The sequence below is a fragment of the Pseudophryne corroboree genome, chromosome 4, assembly GCF_028390025.1.
Source record: "Pseudophryne corroboree isolate aPseCor3 chromosome 4, aPseCor3.hap2, whole genome shotgun sequence".
In the NCBI taxonomy this organism is placed as follows: domain Eukaryota; kingdom Metazoa; phylum Chordata; class Amphibia; order Anura; family Myobatrachidae; genus Pseudophryne; species Pseudophryne corroboree.
In genome coordinates, this window is record NC_086447.1 from 842483712 (window position 1) to 842502420 (window position 18709).

General features: G+C 47.2%; 1 protein-coding gene across 2 annotated transcripts in view; it reads left to right on the plus strand.

Moving 5' to 3' along the window:
- Positions 1–18709, plus strand: part of TRMT6 (tRNA methyltransferase 6 non-catalytic subunit) — a 163431-nt gene that overhangs the window by 37136 nt on the left and 107586 nt on the right. For both annotated transcript variants that reach the window (XM_063918599.1, XM_063918600.1), the window contains exon 3: positions 5403–5512. In XM_063918599.1, the coding sequence (XP_063774669.1) occupies positions 5403–5512 (110 nt within the window). The remainder of the gene's footprint in view (positions 1–5402; positions 5513–18709) is intronic.

Sequence of the window (18709 nt, forward strand, 5' to 3'; positions counted from 1 at the left end):
AGTCCTGCTGGCAACAGGCTCACTGCAACGAGGGACTTAGGGGAGAAGAAGTGAACTCACCTGCGTGCAGGATGGATTGGCTTCTTAGGCTACTGGACACTAGCTCCAGAGGGACGATCACAGGTACAGCCTGGATGGGTCACCGGAGCCGCGCCGCCGACCCCCTTGCAGATGCCGAAGAGAGAAGAGGTCCAGAAACCGGCGGCTGAAGACTTCTCAGTCTTCATGAGGTAGCGCACAGCACTGCAGCTGTGCGCCATTGCTCTCAGCACACTTCACACCAACGGTCACTGAGGGTGCAGGGTGCTGGGGGGGGCGCCCTGGGCAGCAATGAAAGTACCTATTCTGGCTAAAAATACATCACATATAGCCTCTGGGGCTATATGGATGTATTTAACCCCTGCCACGTTGTCAGAAAAACGGGAGAAGAAGCCCGCCGAAAAGGGGGCGGGGCCTATTCTCCTCGGCACACAGCGCCATTTTCCTACACAGCTCCGCTGCTAGGAAGGCTCCCAGGCTCTCCCCTGCACTGCACTACAGAAACAGGGTTAAAACAGAGAGGGGGGGGGGCATTTTATGTGGCGATATTATTATATATTAAGATGCTATAAGGGAAAACACTTATATAAGGTTGTCCCTGTATAATTATAGCGTTTTGGTGTGTGCTGGCAAACTCTCCCTCTGTCTCCCCAAAGGGCTAGTGGGGTCCTGTCCTCTATCAGAGCATTCCCTGTGTGTGTGCTGTGTGTCGGTACGTGTGTGTCGACATGTATGAGGACGATGTTGGTGAGGAGGCGGAGCAATTGCCTGTAATAGTGATGTCACTCTCTAGGGAGTCGACACCGGAATGGATGGCTTATTTAGGGAATTACGTGATAATGTCAACACGCTGCAAGGTCGGTTGACGACATGAGACGGCCGGCAAACCAATTAGTACCTGTCCAGGCGTCTCAAACACCGTCAGGGGCTTTAAAACGCTCATTACCTCAGTCGGTCGACACAGACACGGACACTGACTCCAGTGTCGACGGTGAAGAAACAAACGTATTTTCCATTAGGGCCACACGTTACATGTTAAGGGCAATGAAGGAGGTGTTACATATTTCTGATACTACAAGTACCACAAAAAAGGGTATTATGTGGGGTGTGAAAAAACTACCTGTAGTTTTTCCTGAATCAGATAAATTAAATGAAGTGTGTGATGATGCGTGGGTTTCCCCCGATAGAAAATTATTGGCGTTATACCCTTTCCCGCCAGAAGTTAGGGCGCGTTGGGAAACACCGCCTAGGGTGGATAAGGCGCTCACACGCTTATCAAAACAAGTGGCGTTACCGTCTCCAGATACGGCCGCCCTCAAGGAGCCAGCTGATAGGAGGCTGGAAAATATCCAAAAAAGTATATACACACATACTGGTGTTATACTGCGACCAGCGATCGCCTCAGCCTGGATGTGCAGCGCTGGGGTGGCTTGGTCGGATTCCCTGACTGAAAATATTGATACCCTTGATAGGGACAGTATTTTATTGACTATAGAGCATTTAAAGGATGCATTTCTATATATGCGAGATGCACAGAGGGATATTTGCACTCTGGCATCAAGAGTAAGTGCGATGTCCATGTCTGCCAGAAGATGTTTATGGACACGACAGTGGTCAGGTGATGCAGATTCCAAACGGCACATGGAAGTATTGCCGTATAAAGGGGAGGAGTTATTTGGGGTCGGTCCATCGGACCTGGTGGCCACGGCAACAGCTGGAAAATTCACCTTTTTTACCCCAAGTCACATCTCAGCAGAAAAAGACACCGTCTTTTCAGCCTCAGTCCTTTCGTCCCCATAAGGGCAAGCGGGCAAAAGGCCAGTCATATCTGCCCAGGGGTAGAGGAAAGGGAAGAAGACTGCAGCAGGCAGCCCCTTCCCAGGAACAGAAGCCCTCCACCGCTTCTGCCAAGTCCTCACGCTGGGGCCGTACAAGCGGACTCAGGTGCGGTGGGGGGTCGTCTCAAGAGTTTCAGCACGCAGTGGGCTCACTCGCAAGTGGACCCCTGGATCGTACAAGTAGTATCCCAGGGGTACAGATTGTAAATTCGAGACGTCTCCCCCTCGCAGGTTCCTGAAGTCTGCTTTACCAACGTCTCCCTCCGACAGGGAGGCAGTATTGGAAACAATTCACAAGCTGTATTCCCAGCAGGTGATAATCAAGGTACCCCTCCTACAACAAGGAAAGGGGTATTATTCCACACTATTTGTGGTACTGAAGCCAGACGGCTCGGTGAGACCTATTCTAAATCTGAAATCTTTGAACACTTACATACAAAGGTTCAAATCAAGATGGAGTCACTCAGAGCAGTGATAGCGAACCAGGAAGAAGGGGACTATATGGTGTCCCTGGACATCAAGGATGCTTACCTCCATGTCCCAATTTGCCCTTCTCACCAAGGGTACCTCAGGTTCGTGGTACAGAACTGTCACTATCAGTTTCAGACGCTGCCGTTTGGATTGTCCACGGCACCCCGGGTCTTTACTAAGGTAATGGCCGAAATGATGATTCTTCTTCAAAGAAAAGGCGTCTTAATTATCCCTTACTTGGACGATCTCCTGATAAGGGCAAGGTCCAGAGAACAATTGGAGGTCGGAGTAGCACTATCTCAAGTAGTTCTACGACAGCACGGGTGGATTCTACATATTCCAAAATCGCAGCTGATTCCGACGACACGTCTGCTGTTCCTAGGGATGATTCTGGACACAGTCCAGAAAAAGGTGTTTCTCCCGGAGGAGAAAGCCAGGGAGTTATCCGAGCTAGTCAGAAACCTCCTAAAACCAGGCCAAGTGTCAGTGCATCAATGCACAAGAGTCCTGGGAAAAATGGTGGCTTCTTACGAAGCGATTCCATTCGGCAGATTTCACGCAAGAATTTTTCAGTGGGATCTGCTGGACGAATGGTCCGGATCGCATCTTCAGATGCATCAGCGGATAATCCTGTCTCCAAGGACAAGGGTGTCTCTTCTGTGGTGGCTGCAGAGTGCTCATCTACTAGAGGGCAGCAGATTCGGCATTCAGGACTGGGTCCTGGTGACCACGGATGCCAGCCTGAGAGGCTGGGGAGCAGTCACACAGGGAAGAAATTTCCAAGGAGTGTGGTCAAGTCTGGAGACTTCTCTCCACATAAATATACTGGAGCAGAGGGCTATTTACAATGCTCTGAGCCTAGGAAGACCTCTGCTTCAAAGTCAACCGGTGCTGATCCAGTCGGACAACATCACGGCAGTCGCCCACGTAAACAGACAGGGCGGCACAAGAAGCAGGAGGGAAATGGCAGCAAGGATTCTTCGCGGGGCGAAAAATCATGTGATAACACTGTCAGCGGTGTTCATTCCGGGAGTGGACAACTGGGAAGCAGACTTCCTCAGCAGGCACGACCTCCACCCGGGAGAGTGGGGACTTCATCTGGAAGTCTTCCACATGATTGTGAACCGTTGGGAAAGACCAAAGGTGGACATGATGGCGTCCCGTCTGAACAAAAAACTGGACAGGTATTGCGCCAGGTCAAGAGACCCTCAGGCAATAGCTGGGACGCTCTGGTAACACCGTGGGTGTACCAGTCGGTGTATATGTTCCCTCCTCTGCCTCTCATACCCAAGGTACTGAGAATTATAAGACGGAGAGGAGTAAGAACTATACTCGTGGCTCCGGATTGGCCAAGAAGGACTTGGTACCCGGAACTTCAAGAGATACTAAGAAGGGACTTGCTTCAGCAAGGATCATGTCTGTTCCAAGACTTACCGCGGCTGCGTTTGACGGCATGGCGGTTGAATGCCGGATCCTAAGGGAAAAAGGCATTCCGGAAGAGGTCATCCCTACCCTGGTCAGAGCCAGGAAGGAGGTGACCGCACAACATTATCACCGCATTTGGCGAAAATATGTTGCATGGTGTGAGGCCAAGAAGGCCCCCACGGAGGAATTTCAACTCGGTCGATTCCTGCATTTCCTACAAACAGGACTGTCTATGGGCCTCAAATTGGGGTCCATTAAGGTTCAAATTTCGGCCCTGTCGATTTTCTTCCAGAAAGAATTGGCTTCAGTTCCTGAAGTCCAGAAGTTTGTCAAGGGAGTACTGCATATACAACCCCCTTTTGTGCCTCCAGTGGCACTGTGGGATCTCAACGTAGTTCTGGGATTCCTCAAATCACATTGGTTTAAACCGCTCAAATCTGTGGATTTGAAATATCTCACATGGAAAGTGACCATGCTGTTGGCCCTGGCCTCGGCCAGGCGAGTGTCAGAATTGGCGGCTTTGTCTCACAAAAGCCCATATCTGATTGTCCATTCGGACAGGGCAGAGCTGCGGACTCGTCCCCAGTTTCTCCCTAAGGTGGTGTCAGCGTTTCAACTGAACCAGCTTATTGTGGTACCTGCGGCTACTAGGGACTTGGAGGACTCCAAGTTGCTAGATGTTGTCAGGGCCCTGAAAATATAGGTTTCCAGGACGGCTGGAGTCAGGAAAACTGACTTGCTGTTATCCTGTATGCACCCAACAAACTGGGTGCTCTTGCTTCTAAGCAGACGATTGCTAGTTGGATTTGTAGTACAATTCAGCTTGCACATTCTGTGGCAGGCCTGCCACAGCCAAAATATGTAAATGCCCATTCCACAAGAAAGGTGGGCTCATCTTGGGCGGCTGCCCGAGGGGTCTCGGCTTTACAACTTTGCCGAGCTGCTACTTGGTCAGGGGCAAACACGTTTGCAAAATTCTACAAATTTGATACCCTGGCTGAGGAGGACCTGGAGTTCTCTCATTCGGTGCTGCAGAGTCATCCGCACTCTCCCGCCCGTTTGGGAGCTTTGGTATAATCCCCATGGTCCTTACGGAGTCCCCAGCATCCACTTAGGACGTCAGAGAAAATAAGAATTTACTTACCGATAATTCTATTTCTCGTAGTCCGTAGTGGATGCTGGGCGCCCATCCCAAGTGCGGATTGTCTGCAATACTTGTACATAGTTATTGTTACAAAAATCGGGTTATTATTGTTGTGAGCCATCTTTTCAGAGGCTCCGCTGTTATCATGCTGTTAACTGGGTTGAGATCACAAGTTGTACGGTGTGATTGGTGTGGCTGGTATGAGTCTTACCCGGGATTCAAAATCCTTCCTTATTGTGTACGCTCGTCCGGGCACAGTATCCTAACTGAGGCTTGGAGGAGGGTCATAGGGGGAGGAGCCAGTGCACACCACCTGATCCTAAAGCTTTTACTTTTGTGCCCTGTCTCCTGCGGAGCCGCTATTCCCCATGGTCCTTACGGAGTCCCCAGCATCCACTACGGACTACGAGAAATAGAATTATCGGTAAGTAAATTCTTATTTTTTCATTCTCCTGTTTAAATATTTCATTTTCCATTTCCCTTAGAGCCTAAGGAAGCCGGTGCTGATAACCGGAACATAATTGATGATGGCAAATCGCAGAAGCTGACTAGAGACGACATTGAAGCATTGAAGGAAAAAGGCATTAAGGGCCAGGTGAGTTCTTTTCGGCAGCTGTATCAATCACATCACATTCTCTTATTTCTTTTCTTTACTGGCCTAATTGGTTATTCAACAAAGGCAAAATAAAGGTATAGCCTTACCTGTAATAAACTACATTTGATGTATTTAAATCCTGAATTTTGGTGTTCTAGTATTTTTATTCATTTTATTCTGGGTCATTCCATGTGACTTGCGTTACATTTCATGTCAATTTTAAGAAGTTTAAATGCACCACACACAAAAATGAAGGTGAAATTCAACATTTTAAAAATGACGATAATATACAGTATGGGGTATGTAGTCATAATTAATGCTTAGAAGCAGAAAAAAAGTACAGTACACTCATAGGGGCCCATTTATCTACCAAAATCTATGGCTACCGTTTTCGGGGGTTAGCCACAAATATTAAGAGTCCCCCGAATGTACGTAGGAGGCACCGCGCAGTATCTGCAATCCTTCCATTCCCGCCGGCAGCGCATACCTCATGGATTTCTATGGGTGATGTGATGCTGCCTGATTTACCAATATCCAGAATGCAAAGCACTCCCGATATTGGCTACCGCAATCTCAGTAGCCTGTAGTAGCCTATGGGCTAGAGATCGGGCATGTAGCATTGGCAGTGTTCGCCATGGCTGTCAGGGTGACCGCACATGTGCAGAGGCCCTGGCACCACACTTGGCATAACGCAGAGACGGATCCTTTCAGTGCCCCTGTCCCTGGCTGTGCCTGGTGATATATTCATCCGATGGCATCGCAGTCCATAATGCGATCCGGGGCACTAATATCGCACCCAGATCACATTGCAAATGAGACCCTTAGTAGATCAATTTTATTTATGTGCGTGACTCATGTTACAACAGAATGGACATAGGAACTGAGGGAACTTATATATTTATCTAAACCTGCTGTCCTAATTATGTTTACAATATGATTGCTATACTATGCACTTATATGGGGACGTAGTCAGCGTACCGGCGTTCGGGATCCCGGCGGACAGGATGCCGGTTCTGGAACCCCGACACCTGTCGGAATGGAGGCGCCGGAATCCTGACTGCCGGGATCCCGAACATAAGTATGCCGGGGAGGGTTAGTATTAGGCTATGGGGAGGGAGGGTTAGGGGGAGGATTATAGTTAGGGTTCCTTTAGTGTTGTGCCCCTGTCGAGATGCCGGATTCAGGATTCTGACCGCCTGCATCTTAACTGCCGGTCTCCCATACCCAACCCCTTCATAAGACCCTGGGGGAGATGTACTAAGCCTTGAAAAGTGATACATTTCACTATGATAATGTACCAGCCAATCAGCTCCTAACTGCCATGTAACAGGCTGGGTTTGAAAAATGACAGTTAGGAGCTGATTGACTGGTACTTTATCTCCATCCAAGGCTTAGTACATAGACCCCTTAGTTTTAGTACATCTGGCCCTCTAAACTTACGATTGGCACACAAACAAAAACTGAATGTTAACCAAACTATACTTACAATTAGTTTTGACTTGTGACCCATGTTGTATACAAATGTGACTCGCATTACATTTCTGTCCCCAGTCACCGGCTCTGACCTGTAGAATCCATGCACATTAATCAATGTAGGCCTGTTTATCTTCCTGATTAACTGTGAAGACGTATAAAATATTTCATCTGGTGATGATGGCCAATCCCACTTGCTGCCAGCTTGTTCCATCGTGCTCACTAAGTATTCACTATCTCCGATGTCCCTGGGGAATCTCTTTCCATCATATTCAACGATACACGATAAATATATTGATTTTTTTTAAATTATCGCACAATATACTACGATCTTTAGCAACATAGATATATTAAAATGTTAGCAGTTATGTGAAATTAAATTTTCATGTCTTGTTTCCTATATTTCATGGAATGACCTTTATCAATTTCCATATATAGGATTTCTTTTGTTGTTGTTTATACAATACAATACACCAATTAGTATTGGTTCTCATCTTTTTTTACTTGGAATATTTGTTTCAAATTTATTAAGATCCAAATTCTACAATGTATTGCCCAAGTGATCGCGATCGGCGAGTCAGGGATTTTTAACATGCAGAATTTCCCCTATGGATCGCCAATCAACTTTGTCCAGATCTCGTTGAAAATCCCTGATTCGCCAATTCCGACCAAAAAAAAGACCGGATCTGGAAATCGCATTGCTAAGGTATGGCTCGCATGTGTTGAAGGCTATATTTTTAATGTCTGTTGTAGCATTTCCATACTTGGGTAGATTTACCAAAGCTTCTAAAAATGAAAAGTGAAGGTGTTGCCCATAGGAACCATATATTAGCTATAATTTTTCTATTGCATTCTAGAAAATGATTGGTTGCTATGGGTAACACCACTACTTATGTATATTAGAAGTTTTAGTAAATCCTTTTTTTTTTTTTGCTTGTGTTTTTTTTTGTTTTTATTACTGTTGATTGTCAAAGCATATACAAAAAAAGTATTTTAATTCATTATCTGTATTGATTAATTAAGGACTATTTTTAAAATGTTTTTGACCAGAGTCTGTGCACCTTGTTGCATAAAAATCTTTATCTCCTGCGTAGTTTGGACTGCTTCTGTTATGAAATGGACGGGGATAGAGATATCAGAATGGGAGGAAAAACAGACACCTTTTGATTGTGAGCCTGCGTAGAACAGTAATGCTTAAACTTGTTCCCGGGGAAATCCACGCAAACACGAGGAGAACATACAAACTCCACACAGTTAGGGCCATAGTGAGAATCAAACCCAAGACACCAGTGCTTTGAGGCAGTAATGCTAACCATTACACCAGAGGTTCCCAAACGCGGTCCTCAAGGTACCCCAACGGTCCTGGTTTTAAATGTTTCCATGCTTGGCCACAGGTGACTTAATTAGCACCTTAGTCAATTTGATTTAACAATCTGTGCTGAGCCATGGATATACCTAAAACCTGGACTGTTGGGGTGCCTTGAGGATCGCGTTTGGGAACCTCTGAATTACACTAATCGTGCTGCCCAATTGGAGGATCACAAGAAACACGAAGGGCACGATGTAAAAAAGTCAGAGTCTGGCGGCTGTGCGGGGTGCCCGCCAAACTCTGAGGTTTTTTTAAAGCGGCAATAATGTACAAGGATAAACAATGGCTTGTGCGTGATTGACCCTTTCAAAAAAAATTACAGTGTTCGGTCTAAGGGTCCGTACAGGTTCATTAATTTGTTTTGTTGTTAGGTTACAAAATGTGATGCAGTAAGAGGCCCAATTCCTGAACAGTTTAAAAACAATTCACTCTCATACAATGAATGAAGCATTTTCTTTAGGCTGCACCTGTATTGATGAGAATTCTGCCATTCAGTCAATTTGTTGGTTCTTATGTATATGTATGAACAAGGCAGGGATGGAGCTAGGCTTTCTCTTACATTGGTAATGACTAAGCACCCCCCTAGTAGATGGTTTTCACCCTTTTACTTATATGACCGCCATATAATCCAGAGAGCATCAGTGACCATCATATAATACAGAGAGCTTTATTGGTCTATGTATAATATAGAGAACCCCACAGTGACACAGGAGTGATGATGCCGGTGCCTCTGGCTCAGAGAGGCAGGGGGTGCTATTCAACTCTGTTACTAGTTCCGAAACCAAATGGATCCTCCCGGCCCACTCTCAAATTTGTGAAGGTATCTGAGTTCCGTATGGAAACTCTTCGCTCTATTGTTCTGGCCTTGGAGCCCAAGGACTATATGGTATCCCTGGACATACAGGATGCTTACCTACATATACCTATTGCCATGTCGCGTCAGCAATATCTGCGGTTTGCTATTGGCAGCCTACATTATCATTTCCAGGCCTTGCCTTTTGGACTGACCACGGCTCAGCGAATCTTCACCAAGGTCATGTCGGCCCTTCTTCGCCGCCAGGGTGTCAGGATCCTGCCGTATGTGGACGACTTGTTGATCCTGGCAAACTCCCCGGGGGTACTCCTCAGTCATCTGGAACTGACGGTCCAATTCCTGCAAGCCCACGGTTGGCTCATCAACTGGAAGAAATCCTCACTGGTCCCTGCTCACAGCATGGTGCACCTAGGGGTGTTACTGGACACACTCAACCAGCGTTTGTTCTTGTCTCCAGAGAAGGTCCTGAAACTTCAGGACAAGATAAGATGCTTCCTATCTCGCCCACGTGTGTCGATACACCCTGCGATGCAAGTACTAGGCCTCATGGTGTCGGCTTTCGACATGGTAGAGTACGCTCAATTTCATTCTCGCCCTCTGCAGCGGTTAATTCTTTCCGAGTGGGGCGGCCTGCCTCACCGGATCAGGTCTCACATGATTTTCTTAACTGCGGAAGTTCGTCTGTCTCTGAACTGGTGGCTCCATGACCAATGATTGAGCAGGCGTTGTCCCTTCTGGATCTCCAACTGGGTCCTCCTAACGACAGATGCCAGTCTGCGGGGATGGGACGCGGTGTTTTAGCAACACTCTCTTCAGGGTTGGTGGACCAGGGAGGTATCTCTCCTTCCGATAAACGTTCTGGAGTTGCTGGCAGTGTTCAATGCTCTGAAACTGGCCCTGCCTCTGGTACAGAACAGGCCTGTTCAAGTACAGTCGGACAACGCCACCACGGTGCCGTAAATAAATCATCAAGGCGGCACTCGAAGCCGCATGGCAATGATGGAAGTGTCAAAGATTCTTCTTTGGGCGGAACGCCATCTGCCAGCCATATCGGCAGTGTTCATTCCGGGGTCCTCAACTGGGAAGCGGACTTCCTCAGTCGTCAGGACATACATGCCGGAGAGTGGGGCCTTCACCCGGAAGTCTTTCAACTCCTAGTGGAACAGTGGGGCCTACCAGATGTAGACCTGATGGCGTCTCGACACAATCACAAGGTTCCGGTCTGCGGAGCAAGGACAAGGGATCTTCAAGCAGCGTTCGTGGACGCGCTGGCAATTCCATGGAACTTTCAGCTGCTGTATGTGTTCCCTCCGGTGTCACTCCTGCCCAGGGTAATAAGGAAGTTCAAGCAAGAAGGAGGATTACTACTTCTAATCGCTCCAGCGTGGCCCAGACGACATTGGTTCTCAGACCTGCAGGGTCTCTCGATAGAGCGTCTTCTTCTACTTCAGCAACGCCCAGACCTCCTCGTTCAGGGCCCTTGTGTCTACAAGGATCTGGCCCGACTGGCTTTGGCGGCGTGGCTCTTGAAACTTCAATTCTGAGGGCCAAAGGAATTTCTGAGGTGGTCATTCAAACTATGTTGAAAGCCCGTTTACCGGCTTCGGCACGGATTTATTATAGAGTCTGGAATTCTTACTTCACCTGGTGTGCGGCTAAGAATTATGATGCGTACAAGTTCAGTACTGCCAAACGTTTGGCTTTTCTGCAACAGGTCCTGGACTTAGGCCTTCGTCTGGCCTCCCTCAAGGTTCATATTTCAGCCTTGTCGTTATGATTTCAGAGAAAAATTGCGGCTCTGCATGACTCACTCAGGGTGTTTTACGGATTCAACCTCCTTATGTCCCTTCTGTGGCTCCTTGGGATTTGTCGGTTGTTCTGGATGCCCTACAAGAGTCTCCGTTTGAACCTCTTTAGTCTGTGGACCTTAAATGGCTTACACCTAAGGTCTTGTTTTTGCTGGCTATTGCTCTGTTAGAAGGGTTTCAGACTTGGGTGCCTTATCCTGTCGGTCACCCTTTCTGATTTTTCACGCTGACCATGCTGTTGTTAAAACTTGCCCTGGTTATCTGCCTAGGGTGGTGTCGTCTTTCCACCTTAACCAAGAGATTGTGGTTCCGGCCTTTCTCTCTCCTGGTTTGTCCTCCAAAGAATGGTCTTTGGATGTGGTACGGGCTCTCAGTATATATGTGAAGAGAACCGCCTTTCTTAAGAGACCTGATCCTGTCTTTGGTTTTCACAAACGTGGCTGGCCTGCAAATAAGCAGACCTTGGCCAGATGGATTAGAATGGTGATTGCACAAGCTTATGTACAGGCTGGACTTCCAGCTCCTGCTACTATCAAGGCCCATTCTACTCTGTCCGTTGGACCTTCTTGGGCGGCCCGCTGTGGCGCGCCCATAGAACAATTGTGCACGGCGGCTACATGGTCCTCGGTGAACACGTTCATCGGGTTCTATGCCTTTGGTACTTCCACCTCCCAGGATGCTTCCTTGGGACGCCGGGTTCCTGTTCCCGCTGCAGTGGGTCCACTCCCATGAGGAACTGCTTTAGGACATCCCCGATGTTATTCCCTGTGGAATACCAGTGTACCCCACTGCAGAAAAGGAGATTTATGCTAAGACTTACCATTGTTAAATCTCTTTCTGCGAGGTACTCTGGATTCCACAGGGCCCCCACCCTGAAGCACTTAGCTTCTTTGGGTTTGTATGGCATTAGCCGCTGGTACCTTCTCCTGTGAGAATGTGGTTATCTGTGGCCACTAACTACGGTCGTCTTTTACCTGCTACTGCATTGGACTGGTTAACAAAACTGAGCTCCAGTGCCTGGTGGCGGGGATATAGAGGAGACGGTGCAGTGCATCTTGGGAACAGTCAAAGCTTTAGCCTGTTGGTGCCTCGGATCAAGATCCAACTCTACACCCCAATGTTATTCCCTGTGGAATCCAGTGTACCTCGCAGAGATTTAACAATGGAAAGTCTTACCATAAATCTCCTTATATCTACATTTTGGCTCCTACAGGAAGATTTCTTGTGTGTGTGATAGAATATAAATGTGAGAAATAACATGATTTGACCACTACAGGAAAGAAATTGTGTTGATTCATTCATACAGCACATTCTTACATTCTTATACTTTAATTGTGCTATCATGTATTCTCCCTAAAGTGTTCCTTAAAAGTCACTTGAGAAGGCGAAGCATCATTACATAGAACTTTAGCCTATTGTTCGTTCCTCGTTAGATACTACAAGAAAATAACTTATTATGCAGCTGAACCCTTCTGGGAAACATCTCTGCTTTAAAAGAACTATTGTATCGTTATCTAGTCCTGCCTGGAGAATTACTTTTCTCATTTTATAGAAAATAGATTTTATTTTTTATTATAATCCATACTCCTCATTAGTTGTTTGTGCCATAATTCTCTTCTTTTTCTATATTTATTGTGTATTTGCAAATCCGTAAATATGAATCAGGCATTTTCTCCACTGTGCTGATTTACACAAATGTGATAGGGCAACGAGAGTTTATTTCACGATTTGTCATAGCCCAGATCAAATAATTTGCCACTTAAATTGCTGTTGGCTAGACGTTAGATGTCATTTTTATCACAGTAGAAATTACATATTTCCACATCTTAATATTTAAACACTAGGTGATTCATCGCGCCCTACGGGTGCTTTTCACACCGTCGTAAGGGGCTGCGCCCCCTTAACCCTTGCACACCCTTGTGCCGTCTGCGCTATTTTGATTTTATCAGGCTTTAAAATAAAGTTTAGTCGCATGTACACACAATATTTTCTTTAATAGAACGATCATATTAATCAATATATAGTATAAATGCAATCACCATATAAAAATTCCTCAATAAAAAAATGCATATATACAAACAAAACTTCATGCTATATATTATAGACAAAGCATAATAATCTCCTGTTTCTAAAGACTGCTTTTTAGATAATTGTGAATGGAGGTAAATCAGATCGTTTTCTAATCTGCATAAAAATGTCAAATAACACCTCACTGCAGTGACCACGGTGTATAAAAACGGATATCCTTGTTCTCTAAAATTGTATAACTGGAAAATCTTCAATGCATTCCCTTAACAAGTGCAGAGAGAACGAATAATGAACATTATGCTCACCACTTGGTCAATATTGTGTTAGTCTCAAAAGACCAGTGTGCTAATTGCAATTGATTCCAGAGTGCCCGGACCAGCCATCTGTAAATAAAACACGCTCACCCTCTGTCTCAGTTTGTACGATGGGTCCAACTGAACGTGTGCTGTATTAAATCGGCCAGGTGTGGCTAGGAGGCTCCGGACGTCTCCGTCCTCCAAGATGTAGTTGCCGCTGCAGTTCCCAATTGATGTATTAGGCTGGCGTCCGGCGTTAACACAGTATCTGTGCAGTATTGTCCACAATGGCAGTAGCACTGTCACCAAGTGTCCCTTCTCTAACGTGTTTCGCTCGTTCCTGGAGCTTTTTCAATAGCGCAGACTGTTCTCTAGTATTTTCGTGTTGGTTTTCTTATTAAAATAGGAGATCCATCTGTCTTTATGCTTACACAGGCATAATTGACACTCAGCAGCTAATTATTTATAAAAAATTTCCAATAAGGGTGACTTTTATAGTTGTTTATACTTATTATCGCAGTGAGACATTTTGGTAAAGTAGCACACCCTTGTGCCGTGCAATATTTTTATTATATGGAGTGTTACCTCCAATCATAATTGTGTGAGTGGTTAAATGGATAAAGGGTGTGCAATGGTTCGAAGCCCCTTGCAACGGCGTAAACAGCGCACGCAGGGCCTGGTGAATCACCTAGTAGGTGCTTTGTTTGGGGAAGTGGCGGGTGCGGGGAAGGCGCGGATGGGATCTGGGGGTGCCTTGGGAGGGGCTGGTGGGGTGGTGCCGCAGGTGGTGGAGGGGCTGGTGGGGTGGTGCCGCAGGTGGGGGAGGAGCAGTTGCGGGGGTACCCCGGGAGAGGGAGGGGCGGATGCAATGGTGCGGCGAGAGGGGTGGGTGCGGGGTTGCTGCGGGTGGGGGAGGGGGTCCGGAGCTATCATGGGTGTTGGAGGGGGTGTGTGTGGGTGCCGCGGATGGGCCCCAGAGGTACTCTGAGTGGGGGAGGGGTGGGTAATGCTTCTCCTGCTTCTCCTGTCAGCAGCTAGGCTGCTGTCCTCCCTTTGGCAGTGGCTCTCCCAGAGACTCTCACAGCAGCCAGTCACTATTGTTAGCGCCGGTGTCCCAACGCACCGCATTACAGGGAAGAAGAGGCACTCAATAAACTATAGCTCCCAGCAGCCTTAAAGGCCGGAATGCTTGGGCTGCTGGGAGCTGTAGTTTATTTAGTGCGTCTACTTCCCTGTAATGCGGCGGGTTGGGACACTGGTGCTAACAATGGTGACTGGCTGGCAGAACTGAGTGACTGGCTGAATCAATGTCAAAGGTGAGAGTGCTGTGCAGTGTCAGTGGGCAGAGCTAGACGGGATCATGCTGCAGCAGGAGGATGAGCTGCTACAGCTTCGGCCAGCCAGACTTCATTATGTAGGTGTCTGGAAAGAGAGAGAGTGTGTGTGTGTGTGTGTGTGTGTGTGTGTGTGTGTGTCTGTCTGTATATACAGTGTCTGTGTATACTGTATATATGTGTGACTGTGTATGTGTGTAATGTATGTACAGTATGTGTGTGTGTGTGTTGTCAAAGTCGAAAAATATTGCAGTACACACATCCCGTACAAACCACACACAGATGGCCTCTGCGCGTGTACTTGTTCTGCCGTGCGTGCACATATCCGCAATTTGCGTATGGTCGCTCCCGCGGTCCTGCGCATCAGCGCGTGGTATGGGTATTTACGGTAGAGTTTGTGAACGCATGGAGAGCTATCAAAACACATTACATATTTAATCCAAATAGTGCACAAAGTACACATAGTCCCCCTGCACCACATATGAAATTTACAACAGTTTAAATGGTTTCAGAACAAAGGGATTCACCTTTACAGAATAGGAGGGGACAGAACAAGGTCATAAGGTGGTGTTTGGTATCCAGCTGTAGGGTATTTTAAGGGTAACATTCCGGTGTTGGTTTGAGGAAGATCGCATGTTCCTGCGGATAGTTATGTGCAGAAGCAGAGTATAGATATAAACTGTATTTACTGTACATTATGTATGCGGCGGGAATCCAGAGGAGACCACCCACAAGAGCAGTTGGGAAAGACATCGCCTACCTATTCAAACCGACCTATGACCTCTCCTGTACTGTAAAAGTGCATTCCTGTGTCCAATGGACAAAGGGATTACAGTAGTCATTGTATTGCTTTTGGAAGAAGTGTATAAAAAGAGCCTGCTTCTGGCCTGGAAAATCACAAGACTCACAAAGTTATCTATTTGATGACCGAGGACCGGGCCGGGAAGCGCAAGCGAATCTACTCACGTATGTAACATTGAATGTAGCCATTTACTCTGTTATATTGTATTGTATTGTATTATTTGTATTGTAACCCCCTTTCAGCAATAATCCACTGTGGTGTCGGAACCCAGCGGTTAAATCACAATTGGTGTCGTGTTTTCATTGCCCTGCTAAGGTTTAAAGTGTTTTATCATTGCATTGTATTACTGTGAAGGTTTAAAGCGTATCTCTGGGTGTGTGCGCGCTGTGTGTACTTTGTACCCCCAGCGCGGCGTTTGTGCGCTAAGTCCGTACAGTGATACGGGACTCCGTACGCAAACAGTGTATAAAGTACGTAGCGTGTGTACTAAGTTTAGCGGCCGCAGCGGCTCCATGGTAAAGTGTATTCTAAGTGTGTATAAGGAATAGCTTTCTTTCCTGTAAGATAATCGACATTATCAGTGTGTATATGTGTGTATGTGTGTGTATGTATATATATATATATATATATATATATATATATAAATATATATAATATATATATATATATATATATATATATATATATATATATATATATATATATATATATATATATATATGTGTGTGTGTGTGTCTGCTGTGTGTATGTGTGACTGCGGCATAATGTGTGTAAGCGTCACTGGTACAGGGGGCATTACGTGTGTAAGCAACACTTGTACAGGGGGCGTTACGTGTGTAAGCGGCACTGGTACAGAGGGCGTTACGCGTCTAAGCGGCACTGGTACAGGGGGCGTTACGTGTGTAAGCATCACTGCTACAGGGGGGCGTTACATGTGTAAGCATCACTGATACAGGGGGCGATACATGTGTAAGCGTCACTGGTACAGGGGGCATTACATGTGTAAGTGTCTCTACTACAGGGGGTGTTATGTGCGCTGTGCCTTTGTAAAGTATGCGAGGGTGCAAATTTATAGTTTGCAGGGGGGCGCCGAACACCCTAGCACCAGCCCTGACTGCACAGCACTGTCACCTTTTACATTGATTCAGCGTCCAGACATTACCCTCCGCGATATCACCCACTCTATCCATTACATTAGCCATCTCGGGCTCCCAGGCTGGCAGGCCAGGTGCTGTGTTGCGGAGTCAAGGCCTCTGGGAATCTGGGCGCAGCTGTGGCGGGGAGGCACTTCTGTGACATCACACGCAGAGGAGGCTCCAGGGCTCAGAGAGTATGTGGAGCAGGGAGGGCTATGAAAGCCTTCCGCTGCTCCGCTTTCATACACATCTATACCGGTGGCCGCAGCAGCTTTTGTTCCACCTGTGCTGCGGCTAGGGAGTGTTGATTGTTGATGCCGGAGTGGGCAGGCGGACTTGGAGCAGGACATAGGACGCTGCAGTAAAAGGATGTTTTCTCCCTATCTACTGTGCAGAGACTTGCTGCAGATGCAGTGGCATACCCTCCAGCTGCACCTTTTTGGCAGGTACAGTCCCTTTTTTTTATGGTCTGTACCGATTTCTGACTTTCCAAGCTTCCATTGAAAGAATAGGAAAAGGGGCGTGGCCACGCTGTTGTTCCCGTGGCCATGTCCCCTTTTCGAATTTGTATCAATTTTTATGTGTAAATTGTTGGAGGGTATGTTGCTGCAGATGCAGTGGGACTATTTTGGGGTGTGGACCTGGAGCTGCAGCTCCATCAGCCCCATTGTTAATCCTGCTCTGTGAAAACACAGCAGCCAAAGGGCAGAGCCGCCCATTGGATGTAACCTGTGCGGGAGGGTGTTTCTCGCCCAATCAGCTGTGGACTGGGTGTGATAGACCTGCCACTAACCCAATGAGAGCTCCTAGCCATGCCCAGCGTTAGAGGCCCAGGCACGGAGTCACAGATCTGGGCTATTATATAGGAGATGACTGAATGCGTTTATTTAGTTTACAGTGAGAGTGGTGTATTTTGTCGACATTGACCAGGTCGAAATTCAGTATATTGACCCTGATGAAATGTCGGCATGACTTGCTCCGTATGTCGAAAAAATACTCCCTGGCGGTCTAGTGCTGACTTACCTGTTCTGTCAGCTCCAGCGGTGTCTTCCGGCTGATCCACTGGTACTTGTGCTATTGAGTATGCCCAACCCTCATCCTAGTTCCTATCCGTAACCTCTTCCCCTGCAGCCTAACCGTACCAGGAGGGGAGAGTCACTGGAAGAGAAGCGATGCATGCGCGCGCACACACAGCAGGCTGTGTTGCTCACAGATACGGCTGCAGGTACGAAGACACTGGCTGCTCTAGAACCTTTCTCACTGCACTCATCCTGTGCTGGGATAATTGCCCCTCTCCTGTTGCGGTCTCCTCCCTGGAAAGCTGAGGCCTATGACAACGCTCTGCAGTAGTGTCTGCTGAGTGCTGGACCCCCCCCCCCCCCCCTTCCTGTGCAGATAAAGAGGATGAGCTGTTGTCACGGACTACCAGATACGTGAGGACAGGGCTGAGATTCCTGCTGGTTGGTGTTCCTGGGCTGAAACCTTTAACCACCGCTTGCATTGAGGCTTTTTTGTCTCACACCAAATTGGTAGGAGTCCATTTCTACACGCATTTTATGCCACTTCTGTTTGATTTTTATGTTATTCACCTATTAAACAGTATTACACTATATACGCTATTCTCTTTGTCCTGTAACCTGTTCATTGGGAACATTCACTTACTGAGACAAAGCAGTCAGAGCATACTGTATGGGGGGAATTCAACTGTTTGAAAAGTCAGTTGGGTGTCTGTTTTTTCCTGTCTATTAGAACTGACTTTTCAAACATTTGAATTCACCCCTATGAGTGCAACTGGGTGAAAAAAGTTATAGAAGAAGGCTGGCCTACAGATATAGGGCGGGATGTACTAAAGCAAAAATGCGGTAAAACCCCCGAAAACGGGGGTTTTACCGCATTTTCATATTTACTAACACCCTACCGCCGCGTTTTCGGCGTCCAGGGTATCGCCATCTCTGGATGGCGATACCCTATAGAAGCCTATGGGCTTCTTTTCGCCGACTGCCGCAACCCGTCGACACCGCCGCAGACGCCGACCCCCCTCCCACCCAGCTTACCTTCCTCCATGATGCCTCGGACCCGGAAGGTAATCTCCTCCTCCCCCTAGCAACGCAGCCGGATGTCCTTCCGGCTGCAGGGG